Raw genomic sequence first — 21,180 nt, 5'->3', positions numbered from 1 at the left:
CCGTGACAACTGGTGGCAGCGGTGGGACCAACAGAGCATAACCCAATGGAGAACCACCCAGAGTGAGTACAGAAATTGGACTGTATCCAGTTTACAGGAGAGAGCCAGAGACCTGGGCCTGAACTACCAGGGACTGACTAAAGAGGCTTTAATCGATCTACTGGTGGGCACTAGCCCGGCCACCTCCTCCCAGATGTCTGAAGGACGAGCACTGGAGACAGGGATCTCCATCCAGAAAAGCCAGTGGTTGATATGGTACGAAGAAGAGATGGTGGTTTTGGGCCCCGGCGTCTCTCACGAGTACAAGGAGGAGGCTGCCCGCCGAGCACAGTGGAGACAAGCAGCAATGGAGCTTGAAAGAGAGAGTAACGCAATGTGGAGTGTAACCCCAACGATCCGGGAGCCTGTACGGATCACCCAGACAGAGTTTAAGCCATTTGATGAGGCTTCAGGAGATGTGGAGGGGTTCTTCAAAGACTTTGAGCAGCAGAATGCTGTGATGGAGTTGCCCCACTCTAGCCGGATGCGTTTGTTAGTGGGGCTCCTGAACGAAAGCATGGCAGAGGCTTACCAAACCATTGACGCACCTCGGAATCAGGATTATAACATTGTAAAGCGGACTATCCTGGATTACCATGCTATCACCCCAGACTCATATAGGGCCACGTTCCAAGACCTCCCATGCACCACGGGGGGGGATCGTTTAGGATGTATGCACATAAGATGTCCCAGGCATGTCGGAGATGGCTGGAAGCAGAAAACGCTTTTACTGTGGAAGATGTTATACAGGCGTTCCTTATAGAACAATTTCTTGCCAAGTGCCCCGCAGAGGAACAGGAATGGGTCCGGGAGCGCACGCTGTGTACTGTGGATAGAGCTGAAGCCCTGGCCGATGAAGCCCTTACTATCCGGCCGCAATGAAGGAGACTTCTGGACAATGAACCACGGCCTGCTCCCGCGCCCCGTCCCCCTCCAATTATATCTGCCCATCCACTTAGTTGCAAGCCGATGACAATCACGCTTAACAATCCTAGACCCAAACAGTTCCGACCATGACCTGGGGGTATCACAGAGAGGAGGTGTTATGGGTGTGGGCAACCTGGACATTTGCAGTCTGGCGGTCCCTCCAGGATTCAGAGGGAGCCCCATGCAGCCCCACCTCGTTCAGTGCATCTTGTGCACTCCACCACACCTGAGGAAGAGCTACCACCACCCCCACCAGAGTGGACCACCAACCACGGCACCATAGATACTCCTTCTGGAGTGTACGGACTCCGGCCTCTGTCCTTTAGCTACTCAGAGCAACGGCAACGCCACCTGCAGGATGTCTTAATTGATGGATACAAAGTGTCAGGATTTAGAGACACGGGGGCATTCTTGACTATCGCTGACCCCCGTGTGGTTCGACCAGAGGCAATTTACCAGGGTCCGGGAATTCCCATTGTCCTGGCGGGGGGTGCCCGCAAATATATACAGCGAGCTACTGTGCATTTGGATTATGGTTGTGGAGAAAAACTGTGTTCGATTGGAGTTATGGGAGGACTTCCTGCAGATATCCTCCTTGTTAACTCCCCAAAGTCGTTACCAGTGCCAATTTGTGGGAGCAGTCACCCGACTACAGGTCCTTCAAGCACTACATCATCCGGACCTCACCGGGGAGCAACCACCACGAACCGCATCAGAGGTGGTAAGCAATACGGTCGCTGCTACTACATTGGGAGAGTCTTGGGACAGAGAGAAATAGACGGCGACACTAGCTTAGCAGCGCTTAGGCGAAAGGCAGAAACTGGGCACATGGGAGATAATGGGGATGGCTTCACTCGAGAAAATGGACTGTATTATTGCGTAACAAAGGGCAGTGACCAGGGCAACCCTGACGCAACGACCAGGCAACTCATTGTCCCTCAGAAGTACAGGGCACAGCTACTCCATATGGCCCATGACATCCCCTTGGCTGGGCATCAAGGGAGAAAAAGGACTGAAAAGAGACTCACCCAAAGTTTTTACTGGCCGGGCGTCTCGCAGTCGGTAGCCCATTATTGCCGCACCTGCGATGTGTGCCAGCGAATGCGGCATCCAGGAGCTCGACATAAGGTACCCCTGCAATTTCTGCCCATAATTGATGAACCATTTCAACGTGTAGCTGTTGACATCATAGGTCCTCTGGCCCACCCCTGCCGGTCGGGGAAAAAATATAACCTGACCGTGGTGGACTATGCCACTAGGTATCCTGAAGCTGTGGCCCTGTCCAGTATTACAGCAGTAAAGGTAGCCGAGGCCCTTGTTACCATCTTTACCCGGGTAGGGTTTCCTAGTTAAATATTATCGGATCAAGGCACTCAGTTCATGTCAGATCTGGTCCAGTCCCTATGGCATACCTGTGATGTTTGAGCCATTCGCCCCACCCCATACCACCCGCAGACCAACAGACTATGTGAACGCTTTAATGGAACCCTAAAAAATATGATGAGGGCTTTTGTTGCCGTTGAAAAAGACTGGGAAAAGTACCTGCCACATCTCTTCTTCGCCTATCAGGAGGTTCCCCAAGAGTCCACAGGGTTCTCTCCCTTCAAACTACTGTTTAGCCGGAAGGTCCGTGGGCCTCTCACTCTTCTGAAAGAACATTTGGAGGGAGACATCTAAGATACCGGAATGCCCATCGTTCCCTATGATCTAGAGCTCAGAGACCGTCTCGCCCAGCTAGCTACCTTCGCTAAAGAACATCAGCAAATGGCCCAGTCCAGACATAAAACCTGGTATGACCGTAATGCCAGGAACCGAGAATTTATGGAAGGACAGCAAGTGATCATGATTACTGCTTCCTCTGCCAACAAGCTTCAAGCAGTGTGGGAAGGCCCTTATCAGGTTGTCAAGAAAATTAATGACACTGTTATTGCCCTGGACTCTAGTGGTCGACGACAGAAAACAGTCCACATTAAAATGCTGAAAGACTACCACGACTGATCTCTGCCTGTTCTAGCTGTCTGCCACCCCCCTAGTGATACCGCCGCCGGCGAGTATAGTGATACCGCCGCCGACGAGTATAGTGATACCGCCGCCGATGAGTATCTCCCCGATCTCCGCCAGGTTGCCCAAGCGGGAGGATCACTGGAACAAGTGCCCCTGGGCTCCCATTTATCGGATATACAAAAGGACGATAATGTCGCCGTACTAAGGCTGCTGCTTTCTCCTTAAAGACGGGGAAGACTACTCTCACCAGCCACCATGTGGAAACCCCCGGACAACGCCCCATCTAGCAGGCTGTCTACCGGGTTCCAGAGGCTGTTCAAGGCATGATAAAGAACGAACTGGAGGAGATGAATCGACTGGGAGTGATTCAGCCATCTCACTGTTCTTGGGCCTCTCCTGTCGTCCTGGTCCCCAAGAAGGATGGTACAACACGATTCTGCGTTGATTACAGACGATTAAATGATGCCACCAAGAGTGATGCTTATCCCATGCCCAGGCTGGCTCCGCCATATTGCCGGAGCCAGCCAATACAGAGGGAACCGAGAGGGAGCCCCGGGGCTCTGGCCTATCGCAAAATGTCGGCAGAGCCTCGGGATGGGAACCGGAGACACGGCTGGGCACCCGGAGACACCCACAGCGCCGACGGACACCCGGACACCCCTGCGGCCTTCCCCCGATAAGGTATATCCTCTTTGTAAGACGCACCCCCATTTTCCCCCCAAGTTTGGGGGAAAAAAAAAGTGCGTCTTGCAAAGCGGAAAATACGGTATATGCCAATCGCATCCCTTATCCATCTTGCCAGGGTACTCTTGGATGCTTTGAGTCCCCTTCGAGGTCCCTGGAAACACACACACAGAGAGAGAGAGAGAGAGAGAGAGAGAGAGAGAGAGAGAGAGAGAGAGAGAGAGAGAGAGAGAGAGAGAGAGAGAGAGAGCCTTCCTTCCTACATCCTTTGGTGGCCTCTAAATACTGAACTAGGCACCTCTTCACATCTAGGGTGTGAAACCTTTCTTCTCCCCTATTCCTGGGATTTGGGTAGAAGGAAGGACTACCTCTTGGGACCTATGAAAAATGTGATGCCACTATAGGTAGATATGCCAGGTCAGGCTTCAAGATGACTATCTTCTAGATTTTTGGTCAACGGTGGCGCTGTTGATAGAGCCTGAATATCGCTTACCCTGTGAGACGATGCTAGCGCCGCTAGAAGCACAGTTTTAATGATAACATATTAAGGGGAGCTGACTGGATAGGTTCAAATGGGGGACCTGTTAATGCAGATAGTACGAGATTCGGGTCCCATGATGGTAATTTCAGGCTAACTATTGGCCTAGTCCTGGTTGCGGCCCTGATAAACCGTGCTACCCAGGGAATTGCCTGCCACATCCTGGTTATAAAAGGCACCTAAGGCCGCTATCTGTACTTTCAGTGTGTTAACCACCAGTCCCTGCTCTAAGCCCCTCTGCAGAAATTCAAGAATTTTGTCAATCTGGACTCCATCCTGGACCCTGGAGGTGGACAGAAACTTCCTTCAAGTTCTCCCATAGGCTCTTGTCGTGACCGGTTTCCTACTCTTTTGTAGTGTAGAAACTGGGCTTTCAGAGAAACCCCTTTCCCTCAGCAGTGCCCTTTCAAATTCCATGTGTTAAATGGAGGTTCACTGCTCGAGAGTGTAACACTGGTCTCTGAGACAGTAGGTCTGGGAGATCTTGTAGAACCCAAGGGTCGGTTATTGAGAGCATTCTCGGCCAGGAGAACCAAGTTCTTTTTTGGCCAGAAGGGAGCCATTAGTATCATTCTCGCTCCGTCCTCTCTGACTTTCCTTATGACTGCCGGAATGAGAATGATCGGGGGAAAGGCACACATTAGGCTCTGTGTCCATGGGACCATAAGAGCGTCCAGGGACCGAGGATTCCCCCTGGGGTCTAGGGAACGAAAAAAGGTTTCTCTTTTTTGTTTTTGTAGTTGGCTTACAGATCTATGTCTGGGGTTCCCCACATTTCTACAATCTGCAGAAAAAAGGACTGTTTTAGGACCCATTCTCCCTGGCGTAATATGGTGCGACTCAGAAGGTCTGCTCTCCAGTTCTCTTTTCCCCGTATGTGCAGTGCAGAGAGAGATACTCGGATAGGGTGAGGATTTTGGAAGACGTGTTCATTAGGGCTCGGGACCTGGTTCCTCCCTGATGATTTATATAAGCCACCATCACCTGATTGTCCGAAAATATGCGGACATGATGACCTCACAGCACAGGTAGGAAGTTTGTTAAGGCGTAGCCTACTGCCCGAGTTCCTTTTGGTTCAAGGAGGCTTCTAAATCCTGGCCTCACCCTTCCCTATGGGCCACCCTGCTGTTCACGTATGCTTCCCATCCTGTGGGACTGGCATCCGGGGTAATTATATGTGTGATTTTTTTCTTTTTTTTTTTACCCAAGAAATCCATTTGGATAGGTTGTCTTTGTTTCCACGCCAGGCTAGGAAATGAATAATTTTAGAATCTAGGGTAATGCGTCCCCCTAAGTGACCTTGTAATGCTAACTGGCTGGCTAATACATCCCATTGGAGAGGTCTCGTATGTAGCTGTGCCCATTGGACCGCCCGTAGGCAGGCAGAGAGAGGCCCTAGTAATGACATTGCTTTTCTTAGTGTCATGGAAGCATTCTGAATCGCTCTTGCTACCATTTGAGCGATGCTCTCTTTTTTGCGGTCTGGGAGGTATTGCTCTTGGGTGTTTGAGTCCAGTGTTAGTCCTAGGAACTCCCGAATGTGTTGGCTCCAACCTCAATTCTCTCAGGTTCAGAAGCTAGCCGAGGTTCTGTAGAGTGTTCATCACTCTGTCCCTCTGTTCCTTGCATTTTAGGGGCGCGCCGCTATTAAAAGTCGTCCAATATGGGATTATTAATTTGTCCTGCTCCCTTAGGCGTGCCATCATTTCTGCTACTAGTTTTGTGAATACTCGTGGGGCTATAGATATTCCGAACGGCAAGGTCCAGTATTGGACCCCTTTTATCTCGCCCTCTATAGCGACCGCCAGTCTGAGGTATTTTCTGGAGTCTTTGTGGATGGAGACGTGATAGTACGCATCACTGAGATCTAATACTGTCCTGAAGCAGTGTGGGAACAGGATTTTGGTGGTTAATTAGATTTACTCCATTTTGAATTTGTTTTTTGATATAAACGTTTAGACTTTTCAAATTTATAATTATCCGGAAGGTGCCGTCCAGTTTGGTCACCAGAAAAAGAGGGGAATAGAAGCTTCTGCCCCTCTCCTGCAGGGAAACCTCATGGAGGACTCCTTTCTTTACTAAGCTTAGGACCTCGTTTTTGAGCGCTTTTATTCTCGTATAGAGGATCTTAGTGGAGTTACTACGTATTTTTTGAGGTGGGAGAGAGAGAAAGTCTATCCTTAGGCCCGAGGCGATCAGAATTAATAACCAAGGGCTGTCCGAGATTTCATTCCACAAACTGTCTATTAGAAGGTTTCTTGTCTCGGGATAAGTTACCGAAGAGGACCTCTATCTCTTCTTCTCTCATCCCATTCCTGTTCCCTCGGTGACCTCCTCTGAAAGAACCTTTTAAAAGCTATAGGCCCCAGGTTTTGGCATCCCTTCATTTTATCACCTACCTTTGGAGGATGTGATCCAACGTCTCCCTGAATAGGAACTTCGTTTTGCAGGGGATCGAGCATAGCTTCATTTAAGCTTGTAAATCCCCTGGCTCCCCTTATTCTTGGAATAGATTCCCGAATCTTTTCCCCTGGGTGTACCTTCCCTCAACTATTTATCTAGTTGATCCACCCATACCATAAAAGGCTCTGGAGGTACATGTTGCCGCTATAGCTGGCCTATTGCTTCCCAAGCACCCTTGAGGACGGTATCAGCCTTTTTATCTAAGGGGTGATTCAGAGTACCCCTGTCCTCAAAGGGGAGTGCAAACTTTTTTCTTTTTTTTTTTTTGAGGCCTTGGAGACAGCTACTTCGGATTTCGAGGCCTTGTCCCAAGATGTGGACGCCTCTTCGTCAAAGGGATATTTACTCTTAAGGGAAGAGACTGCCTATCCGGCTTTTCCCTTTTTTTTTTTTTCCCCTGTACATTCTCATTTAGCTGGAACACCCTGCGTTTCTTTTGGCCCAGTCCACCAACATTATGTCCTGGACTGGCCTATCAGGGCGAGGGTCTGCCACCCCCATGGTAGATCTTACTGCCTTTACCAGCGTTGTCTACCTCCTCTAGGGGAAAACAATGACGGCCTCCCGTTTGCTCGTCTGAGGATGATGAGCCGGTGTCCGAGGTATGTGAGGTAATCTCCTCTGACGTCGAGACATGTGACTGGGAACCGGCTATGGCGTCCCTCCCTTTAACTTCCCCCCCCCCCATGTCAGGGATGAAAAGGGGGGTACTCTGAACCTCTGAACTGATTACAGCTCTTCGGTCCGCGGGATTCACGGAGCCTCTTATCTCATGAGATTGGTAGGGCTCTGCTACCAGTGGGGCATACCCCGTTCTTTGTTTTCCCCCTTCTTATTTCCCTAATAAGGGAAAAGAAGTCTGTTACAATGGTGAACATTCTCGAAGGTCACTCACCAGGTATGCGCGGTTGCAGGTACCAATTCGGGAGGTGGATTCAGGTCCCGTACGGGCTGATCCAAGGATGGTGACTGCTCCTTGCAGCCGATCTGCTGTGCTGCGTGGAGTGGCTACTAGACCGGTCTCCATGCCTGTCTGCTCTTTTTTTGCCAGATATGCTGGTGTCGCTGCTGCCTGGCTCCTACTTGGGTTGCTGCTCCTGCTGTTCCCCTGTCCCCCACTTCCGGGACGCTTCCAGCCAGGAGCACTTTCAGCGCTTTCATTTTCGAATCTCCCGGCGTGTGACGTCACCTCCTTTTCCAGGCTGCACCGCTCTGTCCGGGGAGTGCGCCGAGCACATGCGCCGACCGCGGGGACCCGGAAGTCGTTTGTTCATTTGCGGGGCAGCGCCATATTGATACACCTCTGTACCATAGCGCGGCCCGCGCGTGCCCTGGGTCCCCACCAGCCCCAGCCTCCTTTCCAGAGCGGTGGCTCGGTCCTCTCCCCCCCTGCCCACCCTGTCGAGCCCGTCGGCGGCTTCAGGAACCGACTCCTCCGTGACAGGGGCCTACCCGCTGTCAATCCTCGGACGGGACGACCCTGGATCTCCTCTTTGGTAAGCTGCTGCTGCTGGTTCTGTAGGTCACTCGTCAGGGACAGGAACCCAACTGAAGGCGGAGGGGAGGTACCGCCCTTTTTATCTGTAGGTTCCTGTCCAGGATGGGCGGATCCCCTCTCTCCGTGGTGCTGTCATGGGTGAGAGAGAAACACAAGTAACTGACTCAGTGAGGTCCGCAGTGTGATCGTGAACCTAAGGGTGTGTGCACACGCTGCGGATTGTCCTGCACATTTTTCCGCGCGGATTTGTAAAATGCGGGTAAATCCGCAGGTCAAAAGACCTGCCGTTTATCTGCGGATAAGACTGCGGGTTTCCCCTGCGGTTTGACACCTGCCATGGAGCAGGTGCCAAACCGCAGGGGAATCCGCACAAAGAATTGACATGCTGCGGTTTTGAAATCGCAGCAAATCCGCACTGCCATTTTCATTTTTCATTGATTTTAATGGTACTGTACACCGCAGCAAAAACTGCTGCGGATCCGCAGGACCAAAACCGCTGCGGATCCGCAGTGTGTGCACACACCCTTATTCTAGTGACTGGGACAGTGGGGTAAGATGTTCAGCAATCTATCCTCTATATAGGGTAAAGGAAATAAGTATTTGATCCCTTGCTGATTTTGTAAGTTTGCCCACTGACAAAGACATGAACAGTCTATAATTTTAAGGGTAGGCTAATGTTAACATTGAGAGATAGAATATCAAAAATAAAATCCAGAAAAATCACATTGTATAAATTATATAAATTTGCATTTTGCAGTGAGAAATAAGTATTTGATCCCCTACCAACCATTAAGCGGTCTGGCTCCTACTGACCAGTTAGTCGCTCCTAATCAACTCATTACCTGCATTAAAGACAGGGGTCTTACACGGTTACCTTAATAAAAGACTCCTGTCCACAGACTCAATTATTAACAGTCAGACTCTAACCTCTACAACATGGGCAAGACCAAAGAGCTTTATAAGGATGTCAGGGACAAGATCATAGACCTGAACTAAGCTGCAATGGGCTACAAAACCATAAGAAAGACACTGGGTGAGAAGGAGACAACTTGTTGGTGCAATAGTAAGAAAATGGAAGAAATACAAAATGACTGTCAATCGACATCGATCTGGTGCACCGTGCAAAATCTCACCTCGTGGAGTATCCTTGATTATGAGGAAGGCGAGAGATCAACCTAAAACTACAATGGGGGAGGGGGGACTTGTTCATGATCTCAAGGCAGCTAGGACCACAGTCACCAAGAAAACCATTGGTAACACATTACGCCGTAAAAGGTTTAAAATCCTGCAGTGCCCCTGCAAGGTCCCCATGCTCAAGAAGGCACATGTGCAGGCCCACCTGAAGTTTGCCAATGAACACCTGGATGATTCTGCGAGTGATTGGGAGAAGGTGCTGTGGTCAGAGGAGACAAAAACTGAGCTCCTTGGCATTAACTCAAATCGTCGTGTTTGGAGGAAGAGAAATGCTGCCTACAACCCAAAGAACACCGTCCTCACTGTCAAGCATGGAGGTGGAAACATTATGTTTTGGGGGTGTTTCTCTGCTAAGGGCACAGAGCTACTACACCGCATCAATGGGAGGATGGATGGAGCCATGTACCATAAAATGCTGAGTGACAACCTCCTCCCCTCTGCCAGGACATTAAAAATGGGTCGTGGCTGGGTCTTCCAGCAAGACAATAACCCAAAACATATAGCCAAGGCAACAGAGTGGCTCAAAAAGAAGCACATTAAGGTCATGGAATGGCCCAGCCAGTCTCCAGACCGTAATCCCAAAGAAAACTTATGGAGGGAGTTGAAGCTCCGAGTTGCCAAGGAACAGCCTCAAAATCTTAATGATTTAGAGATGATCTGCAAAGAGGAGTGGACCAAAATTCCTCCTGACATGTGCGCAAACCTCATCATCAACTACAAAAACCGTCTGACTGCTGTGCTTGCCAACAAGGGTTTTGCCACCAAATTTATATAATGTGATTTTCTGGATTTTATTTTTGATATTCTGTCTCTCAATGTTAAGATTAACCTACTCTTAAAATTATAGACTGTTCATGTCTTTGTCAGTGGTCAAACTTACAAAACCAGCAAGGGATCAAATAATTATTTCCTTCACTGTAGGTAATAGAAGGGTTCATCATTCCACAAAAGACATTTAAGACACCATGGCCCCGATTCATCATTTACGCTTTTAAGTCACTTTTCTTTTATCGTCTTGGAGGTAATCACTGACGTTTGTTGCGCCAATTTTATCAAAATGGTAAAAGCAGTTTGTGAATTTGGAGAAAAGCTTTTTTTTTCCCCCCAGACTTTAAGCAAAAAGTGTTCTTTTTTCAAAACGTTGCAAAAGATGTGACCTTTGAGAAACACGGGTGGAACTACGCCAGGGGGAGACTGGTGTGGAGTTTGTGCCAAATTTTGCAACTTTTTGAAAAGTTGCAATTGATGAAATCGGCCAAAAACATCTGGAATCACTAAACTCTGACCACAAAGCGGAAAAAAACGAACAAAAGAACAGGTGAACACAACATAGACTTAAAAAAAACACAAGTAAGCAGAATAATGGGTGCAAACAAAAACAAGGTGCAAAACACACAAAAGTAGACAAAAAAAACAACCCAGACGAAAAGGCAATGATGAAACTTTTCTACTACTATTGTGTTGTCCAGTCAGCAGCGAAAATTAGGAGACATCGGTACCTGGATATTTCCTAATCATAGTCCTGACGTCACATGATCCGAGGTGCATTACAGGTGCACAGATGTGTAGTAGATTGTGAACTGTAGTGAATGAACAGAAGTTGTAAAACAAGAACCTGAAGCTACAGACAGACAATTTGCAATCGCAGACTTTGTGATATTTGCATTGAAAAGTTTTGCAAATCATTTTGCAAAGGGTAACCAAAGAGACTGGTATCTGGTTCCATACACAGCCTACCTTTTTTTTTTTATAGATAGAAGCCTACACCACAAACCTGGAACCAAACGCCCTTCATTATGTTTGCTGGTAAGAACTCGGGGAGTCCGCTCTTTAGGTCCAGCGTTTCACCGGTTTCAGTGCGACGGGTGAAAAGTCTGCGTGGGGTTTTCATTTATAAGAAAGTCTTATGAGAGATTCTCAAAATAAATCCCCAAACAAACCGGAATAAACGGCAAGTAGTGATGGTGGGAGAGACACGAGCGTTACTGACGTGGGGCTGCAGACCAGAAGAAGACAGTGAATTGTATGAAGCTGTCGCTCAATATTGAAGATCAAACCACAGAGTTTCATTAAAACTCAGTGTAGCTCTGGCCTGGGGGTAAACTTGTGTCCATTAGCAATCAGACTAATCAATTCTAAATGATTCATTAGAAGACTGAAATGGGGAGTCCAACTGGAAATGAGCTGCAACATGCAGTTCTAAGCACTAATTTGTGTCTCTCTTGTATCGGATTGGTACAGTGGCGCCCCGGGGCGGAGCGGCCCGCAGAAAGGCGCCCCGGGGCGGAGCGGCCCGCAGAGAGGCGCCCCGGGGCAGCGTATGTAAGATATACTTACACACGCCGGACAGACCGAAGCCAAAGGAATACCACTCCTTTGGCCTGTGTCGAGTATCTTAGCAGCTCGTACGCTGGGAGCATTTCCTGGTCTATATACCAGGGCTGTGGAGTCGGTAAGCCAAACCTGCGACTCCGACTCCAACTCCAACTCCGACACATATTGCTTATATTTAAGTGAAAAATTTATTGTAGTACAATGTGAACCTCAGACATTTAATCATTTTTATGATCCAATAATCAAGATATTTAGATAGAACAGAATATATATTGGTGTACTACCCGGTTTTCATTCTTTTTGGTACAGATACCATATGGATAGACAGATATGGATAGATAGAGCAGATTTCTAATCTGCTTTTGCTATTGAAAACATTATCTATGAGCTCAAAAACCTTTCAGGTGATGCAGTTTTTTAAAAAGATGATCAGCTTTTGCAGCTGAAAAACGTATCCTCAAAAAACACAGGAAAAACGCTGTGTGTGAATGTAGCCTTAGATCAGGAATAGAACAGCCATTTATAGGACATTTCATAACTTTCCCAAACTCCTATGAAAAAATATTCAGCACATCCTGCATTGAATTACTGTACCCAATTTATTATATATTTTAGGAGTCGGAGTCGGTCCATTTTATACCGACTCCAACTCCGACTCCACCAAAATGAGCTCCGACTCCGACTCCACAGCCCTGCTATATACCAAGCACAGGGTGGACATAGCCTTAGAGAAATCCTGCATTCAGAAAATTGTTGCAATTGGAATAAAACTTTGTTCACGGTCCAAAACAGAAAATCTTTACTACATTTTATAAATGGTACATAAATGTCATTTTGCAAGAAAATACCAGTCTTGCGTGAATTTTCCATTAAGAGCCTTACCCAGGGGTCATATTCTGACTTATGTTCCCAGGGAAACGCTAGGCTTCTTTTCTCTCTAGGGAACGGTAAGATTTATTTCCCCCAAGGAGCATTAAGTGCCATAAATGGAAACGGTAAACAATTTACTATTTGCGTCTCCCTTCGGTGGCACATCTAAAATTAAGTCCTCTAAAAATGTAATTAACTCAGTCGTAGCGGGATACATGTCCACATGCCGGAGGAGAAGTTATGGACACGGAGGCCATGTATTACCTTCTAGAAATGCTTGGTGTGGCAAGTTAGATTTCTCCTTGTGCTCTACGGCGTAGGCATCTCCAATCACTTGCAGGCTGCACACTCCATAAATTAACAAACCAGGGTAGCAGGACAAAATATTGTAACCATTTATTTCCTCCCCCTGACAGAGATGGAATAGCTGTAATTTCATACCCAGACAGGGGACAATTACAAGCAGTATGCAGGTCTGCAGGGAGAGCTTTCTAGTTAATTAAGTCCTGTGATTACAGCAGCATCAGCAATAATGTAAGCAACGGCGGCACAGTTGAAACCACGGCGGCACAGTTGAAGCTACGGCGGCACGGCTGAAGCTACAGCGGCATGGTTGAAGCTACGACGATCGATTAATACATTTATTCCGTCCCTATACAGTTTGTAAATTACAGGAAGAAGTTTCCCAGGCAGTAGAAGTGAAGATGCTGGCACTCAACACATCGTAGAAAAATTCTCTTACCATTTCATGGCAAGCAATATAAAAAAAAAACCAAAAAAAAACAGGTGAGAGAGTGTGGAGGGGAAGAACGGCCGTTTCTTGTCTACATGGTATATATTAGAGGAAAATAACCAGCTGTTTTTATAAACTCAAGGAAGAACTTTAGTAAAAAAGAGGCCTACAGTACAAATAATTGCCGGTAATCAGTCGGCAGTACGGAGGGCGCTGTCTGACTTCCCTTTCTCCCGCATTTCGTTGGGTAGCTCAGCTCTTTTTGATCAATGCTTTGCGCGGGCGGATTGAGCTGCCGAAACTATTGGAAGAAGGGTCTTCCATACATTGTGTCCCCGATGCTCCAGAAATATTTAGAGAAAATCTACAGGTTGGCAGCAAACCCAAAAAAATTTGTGGCTTGCACAGCGAGTCTGGGTACACAACAACATGTAACAGCAATTTACAGCTGCCTAAGAGGGATATAGACAGAACTAGAATTCTCCGAAAAGTTCTGTAATGGAAACATGAGACGACAGGACAGACTCCTCCAACATAAGAGAATACAAACGAGCAGTAGTCAGGGACCTGTAAATGACTACAGTGTGAACGCGCGCAGAGGCAGAGAACATGGGCCTAACCCAAAGTAATGCAGCGACAGCCTGCAGCTGAACGCCAGCGTTGTGCCATGTTCTTCCACTCCCGGGAATCTTTACAAAAGGTTCTAGATGCATCTACACACAGTGACATCAATACACTGCTGTGCAAAAGTATTCACCCCCTCTCAAAAGCCACACTATTTTTACATCTTTGCCTTACTACATAAAATTTCCTATGGATATGTAAACAAAAAGTAACATTAGACCAGGATGACATAGCAAAATTATAATTGTTTTAGGAAGTATAACTGCATTTAAAGAGAACACAAAATACAGTAAAATGCACAAAAGAAAAACTATCCCAGCAATTCCTAAAAAAATATATATTAAATACTAATAACTTACCGTAAATGCACAGATTTGGCTAAAAATCATTTTTCCAATATAGTTTCATTAAAAATGTTGCACCATTTGGCTTTTACAGGCTTTGTTTCCCTTCACATTCAACTTTGTCATAGTCTGTGTTCATAAAACAGCCGAGAAGAGCTCAAAAAAGACAGACAAAAATAGAAACTCTACCTGTGGATCAGCAGAAAGAGCTCACTGAGGGATTCTCGGTTAACCCATTCTACAGCCAACAATAGAAAGTGCAATGCAAAGGCTATAGAAGGTAAATTGTGCAAAATTTTTTAATGAAATTCAAATTATAAAAATGATTTGTAGCCAAAAATAAATACATTTACGTGGATAAAGCGCACAACCCCTTTAATTTTCGCTTTTCCTTTTGTCCCATTTTGAAACTAATACTGAGAAAAATACAAATAAAACTTAAGTGCCTCAGGGGATAAGCCATATCCCCATCCTCCTTCTCACTGTTCCGTGTGCCCCCCCATCCAAAAGGAGTGGCGGATAAGCATACGCCCATCCACTTCATTCATTGTCTAAGGGACTGGCGGAAATTGCCGAGTGCTCTACTCCGCCATCTGCGGGAATGAATAGAGAAGAAATGTGCACGGGACCAAAGGGAACCCCAATCGTTGTACTCCAGTTATCAGTAAATGATCCCCTATCCTAGTGAACCCTTTACTCCGGTGATAGTCCTTTTAATATGTTTGCATCACCTATAGTGACAACCAGACTCATTCCATATAGGAATTTCAATGTTTCTTACCAGCTTCATTTTAAATATCATTATATTAAGGGGAATCTGTCAGCAGGTTTTTGTTCTGTAACCTGAGAACAGCCTGAGGTAGGGGCTGAGACACTGATTTCAGCGATGTCTCACTTAATAGTCGGCGTGCTGTTGTTTCGATTCAATGAGTGTTTTATCAGCAGGAGATTATCACTCCCCACATGCCTCCTGGTCTAAACCCGACAAAGCATTGATTAGCAGTTTGCTGTCAATATGCACTGTACACAGAAACTTGCTAGTCGGGGGTGTGGTTGGGGTCAGCTTTCTGAGCTCTGCTACATCTTGAGAAGATTAAATTCTGATTGTATAAAAACTGCTACATCCAGTAAAGTAAGTGGCGCATCACTTGAAACAGGGTCTCTGTCCCTACATTATGATGCTCTAAGAAAACCTGATGACAGATTCCCTTGAAACGTGAGAGCAAAACCTCTAAAGTCAGATTCAGGCTGGGCAGATTTCGAAGAAATATAATCTTAACCCAATTGCAGTGAATTTTCGTCAGATTTTCAAATGCTGCGAATTTCAACAAGTACTTGGTCCAAATCTGCCAACTGTGCCACAATAACGATCTAGCTTATAATTGTGTCCGAATCAGCAGATTTTCTTTTTCGGTCTCATTTAATCTCCTTTTAAGCTATTTAGCACAACAATGATACAGTTCAAACATTCCAACACACGGACTAATCGTTGAGGTGTAATTTAAAGTAGAATATGCAAATTGCATCTTCAGAGGACTTGAACTCTAGCGCCACCTTTTGGAAGCAACAAGTCAATATCATCCCTTTAACGAGTCTTGCCACATGACTTAGGTAGGCCAAACCAGAATCTCAATATGCAGACACGTGTTTCAAGGTATTGCCCCTCATCAGTGCAAAGCATGAGATCTGATTTGGCTGTGAGGCCTCTGACTGGGGTCTAAGAGGTAACGTTTCTCCTTATGGAGCGTGAAATGCCTGACATGTAGACTTCTAGGTCTCTAATATAGCGAAAGCACATCTCACGCCATGCACTCAGGAGGGGCAACACCCTGAAACACCTGTCTACATACTGAGATTCTGGTTTGGCTTTTATCTTAATTCTTATGCCAATGCGCCATAAAGGGTCAATACTGACTTTTCAAGACTGCTAATTCCAATAGGTGGCACTAGAGTTCAAGTCTTGTTCCCCTCTGTAGAGGCAATTTGCAGGTTTAATTTCCCATAGGAACACTGCATGACACATAAGCCTCCTTACCCTGGCATGTCACTCTCCATAAGGAGAAACGTTATCCTAGTTTTAGGCTACAGGGTAAGTGCCTGAGCAACTTTTCCCCTTTCACTACAATGTCTATTAAATTCCCATTGGAAATGTTTTTGATGCGATAGGTGTGGATGACTTCCTTGCATTGAGCACAGGAAGAGTGTACAGCCAGTAACAATTTCCTGCTCATCAGACACGTTTTCTTGTCCTTGATAATAGATACGTGCAGCAGCTGTGCTACATTCATGCTTTGCAATCAGGGTTGTCTCCCGCGAACATCTGACCACTAGTCTGGCTGCAGCGGTAAGAGCACATCGCCGCTGACACCGAATGTGAACAGGGGTAACAACGTACGCTCACATGTGGAGGAATCGGGGGAAGGAACCGTGGCGAGAATTAATAATCCACCGCATGCCAATTAATGCAACGCATTGGATTACATTCTTTGCTATGAATCATAGATCTGTGGCAATAATGCACAAAATGCGCAACTTTCTGCACGTAACCTATGTGGATATTGACCCGGATTGGCCACAGATCTGTTGCAGCATCAATTGCGGTAAATTTGTGCACATGAAGGGCACCTGCATACCGTCAGGTCATGTGATCTCATGGGGACCCTCTGATAATTACACGGCTTTATGCTCTTTACAGGGGGGGGCGGTCACCATTAGTGTGTGATACAATTGCAAGGAATGTTCCACTCACCTTTCTCCACAGGTGGAGGAGTCAAAAAACACAGTTAATGATTATACAGCTCTGGCAAAAATTATGAGACCACTGCAAAATTTTCAGTTTGTCTGATTTTTCTCTTTATAGGTATTTTTTTGAGTAAAATGTAAATTGCTTTTTTATTCTATAAACTACTGACATGTCTCCGAATTTCCAAGCACTAAATTTTGTATTTATTTTCAGAAAATGAGAAATGGTCAAAATAAAGAAATGCAGTGCTTGCCGACCTCAAATAATGCTAAGAAAACAAGTTCATAATCATTCAGAAACAACAATACTAATGTTTTAACTCAGGAAGAGTTCAGAAATCAATATTTTGTGGAATAACCATAATGTTTAATCACAGCTTTCATGCGTCTTGGCATGCTTTCCACCAGTCTTTCACACTGATTTTGGGTGACCTTATGCCACCCCTGGTACAAAAAATTAAGCAGTTCTTCATTGTTTCATGGCTTGTGACTATCCATCTTCCTCTTGATTACAGTCCAGAGGTTTTCAGTGGGGTTCAGGTCTGGAGATTGGGCTGGCCATGACAGGGATTTGATGTGGAGGTCCTTCACCCACACATTGATTGACCTAGCTGTGTGGCATGGCGCATTGTCCTGCTGGAAAAACCAGTCCTCAGAGTTAGGGAACATTGCCTGAGCAGAAGGAATCAACTGTTTTTCCAGGATAACCTTGTATGCGGCTTGATTCATACGTCCTTCGCAAAGATTAACCTGCCCAATTCCAGCCTTGCTGAAGCATCCCCAGATCATCACCGATCCTCCACCAAATTTCACAGTGGGTCCAATTGTGGCTTGTATGCCTCTCCAGGTCTCTGTCTATCCATTAGATGACTAGGTGTTGGGCAAAGCTGAAAATTAGACTCATCAGAGAAGATTACCTTACTCCAGTCCTCTATGGTCCAATCCTTATGGTCTTAGGTAAACTTCAGCCTGGCTTTCCTTTGCTTCTCATTGATGAAAGACTTTTTTCTAGCTTTTCATGACTTGGGCCCTGCCTCTAGGAACCTGGTTCGAACTGTTCTTGCCATGCACTTCACCCCAGCTGGCATTTGCCATTCCTTTTGTAGGTCACTTGATGTCATCCTGCGGGTGCCAAGTGACATTCTAATAAGATGACGGTCATCCTGGTCAGTGTAGAGTCGTTTTCGCCCTCTGCCGGTCTGTAGCTTTGGTGTCGCCAATGTCTGCTGCTTGACCTTGTTGTAATGGACTGCTGTCTTAGAAATTTTAAGGATGGCGGCAACATGACACTCACTGTATCTCTCTGCTCGTAAAGCCAGAATTGAGCCCTTGTTTTCCTCACTCAAGACTTTTCTTTTTAACTCCTTTGGCATGGTTATAAGCTATTTTTTCATTCCTACTACTTTTGGGATATTACTGGCTCTTGTTTTGCCATCCAGCTTGTCCTATAGCAAGAGGATTGTGAACACCACAGCAGGGTTTTTATACTTTCCTTCGTTAAATAAGATTTGGTTCAGGTGATCACCTCATCAGAAGCACATTAAGTAGAATGAGGTGTACTCTGGTTGGATTTCAACTGACAGTGGAATGGAATGGCTGTCAGACATGTAGAGAAGCGGATTTTTATAAACTGTGCAGTGGTCTCTTAATTTTTACCAGAGCTGTATATCACAGTTGATGATTATGATTGCACAGCCCCAGTGACAGATGTCTTTAATTATATTCTAGGAGAATATATAAGAGAAAATAAAAAACACTAATCACAGCAGACAGAGATCGTACTGACTCTAGCTGGTCATGTGATGCAGGGCTGATGCATCAGGGATTGATAGAGCACAGACGAGAATGAAGCAGAGTGAAAACTGAAATTCAAAATGGAGTCTGAAGAAATGAAAACATGGGTTTGAAGGGCATGTAGTGCAGAGTGTTATTGATACTCAGGAGCGTGGTGCAGGGATGAGGAATAAAAAGCTGGAAAACGTCTTTAAAGGTTTGCCTGGTATGGAAACGTTGCAGGACTACAGAAACAGCTCAGTTTTCCCTGTACACACAGGATCGGTGATAACTTCTAGAATGGCGGGGGTCCAAATGCGGAAATGTCTGGCAGAGAAATGAGTAGAGCAGAAATGTGCACACTCGACCACTGTTCCTTTTTGAGTATTGGTAGGGGGTCTCGGAGAACAGACGTCCACAGAGTTACAAGTCACCACCTTTCCTGTGAATAGGTGATAATCTCTTCTTACCAGAAAAGCCCCCTATAATAGGAAAGCTCTTCATGTGTTTGCTGCTAACACAATTCATAGTAAAAGAATGAAGTACATAGTAAACAGTGCAAAGCAAACACTAAAGAGATAATAAATGAAAGCGGCTGGAGAAGAGCGCAGGACGGGATAATGGACGGTAATAAGATACAAGTCTGATGGAAATATCCATCTGTACCACGGAGTAATGACTGGCTGCAGCTGCCGAGGACACGCGCTTCTTACCTTGTCCTCTGCTCCAATCTCCAGCTCTACGATGGCGGCAGAGCTGCTGACCTGGTCCGTCTGCCTGGACTGTGATCTCACATCTATCCTCCATTTCAGGCTCTTAAGAGTGTTTTCCCATCTGTTCTGATTGATCACACTTTCTCGAATCTTCTTCTTGTGATTCTTCCAAAATTTCGCAATGACCAGAGATTGTTCTGCAGTGATGCCGCCTTGCTTTTTAGTCTGTGCAGTCAGAAAAGCCTCGATCTGGTTTATATCCATATCTGCAGACACGATGGACTGAAAGAGAAAAGAAGGAATGGAGGATAACAGCGAGCACGGCAAAGCCTGGACTCTGGTGACATGGAGGGTATACGGCAGCGATCACCACCGAAAAGTACAATAAGGTTTTTGAACAGTTTACAGATCGTGATTTCTGGACCGGCCACAAGTCTTCTGACCCGAGCTTACAGCCTCAGTCATATAGGAGGCTATTATTCCAGATCACGAGACCGGCTACCAGTCTGGAAGTCACAGTCCACAAGCTTATGTGTGAATATGACCATAAGGGCACACTCATCAAAACTTTTTTCCCCCAGAAAACTAGCTCGAAGACAATCTTTCAACAAGTTTTTGCTAATTAACCCGAGAGCAGCATAAAAGAAGGCAGGAAAGCCTCATTCCAAAGATGTGTCGCTTACTAGGCTGTGTCTTTTAGTTTCAATACAATTAGTATATTATCAGCAGGAGATTATCCTTGCCTGACTAGGTCTCCCGTGCACAGCAGTCAGGCTGATCTGTGTAACCCCGCCTTTACCACCGATTGGCAGCTTGCCGACAATATTTACAGAAAGTGGCCAATCAGTGGTGTGGGTGGAGTTATACAGTTTAAAATTATGACCACCGCTACATTGACAACAGATAAAACAGGGATTCTCTATAAAAACCGCACCGAGCAGCCTAGTAAGGGACGTCGCTGGAATCAGGGTCTCTTTCCCTATATCATGCTGCTTTTACATCACATAGCAAAAAACTACTGACAGATGCTCTTTAAAACCTTGAAAAGTTAAATTTTACACAATGTCTAATTATGTAAAAATTTTGGAACTTTTGTCAGTTTCATGCTGGTTTGATGCAGAGCTACAGAAATGACGCTCAGCTTTCTGGGTATGGCACCGAATCCGGGTGTATGCCCCAGCTTCATATCCTATGTGCGCATGCTCTGGAGCCGCGTAGAGCCAGTGACCACATGATAGCGTGAGCACTCACAAACTTTAATATATTAAAAAAATCTTCCTTTCAAGAAAAAAAAAAGAAAATAAGATTAATTACACTGTGTAGGGGTGCATAAAGAAAAAATAAATTTGACCAAAAAAAAAAAAAAAAGCCTCCATATGGAAAAAATTACAAAAACAAAAAATTGCCGTGAAAAGGTAGGTAGACAAAAATGAACTACAAAAAAAAATATATATATATAAAAAAATAAATAAATTGCAAATTAGTAAAGTCTTAATGAGGACTGCCTCCTTGTTAGTGTGGTCCGTTTCTGCTCTTATTTTATTCCCCTATTTCATTTTTTTTTTAATAATCCGCCATACGGTTCCAGAGATATGGGCTTTTTTTTTGTTTAGCGCTACCTTTTATGTCCTCTACAATGGGGTGTGGCTCACACGGGAATTATGCAAAGCATCTGAGACACACCCACAAATAATCCTGTA

General features: G+C 45.7%; 1 protein-coding gene across 2 annotated transcripts in view; it reads right to left on the bottom strand.

Annotated features, from left to right (window-relative positions):
• Positions 1-21,180, bottom strand: part of COMMD1 (copper metabolism domain containing 1) — an 86,395-nt gene that overhangs the window by 34,291 nt on the left and 30,924 nt on the right. For both annotated transcript variants that reach the window (XM_073554038.1, XM_073554037.1), the window contains exon 2: positions 19,481-19,762. In XM_073554038.1, the coding sequence (XP_073410139.1) occupies positions 19,481-19,762 (282 nt within the window). The remainder of the gene's footprint in view (positions 1-19,480; positions 19,763-21,180) is intronic.

Source organism: Dendrobates tinctorius, unplaced genomic scaffold, assembly GCF_039654945.1.
Source record: "Dendrobates tinctorius isolate UK_male_01 unplaced genomic scaffold, ASM3965494v1 ptg000205l, whole genome shotgun sequence".
In the NCBI taxonomy this organism is placed as follows: domain Eukaryota; kingdom Metazoa; phylum Chordata; class Amphibia; order Anura; family Dendrobatidae; genus Dendrobates; species Dendrobates tinctorius.
Note: the sequence above shows the minus strand (reverse complement) of the source record. Positions and strands in the feature narration are given on the sequence as shown.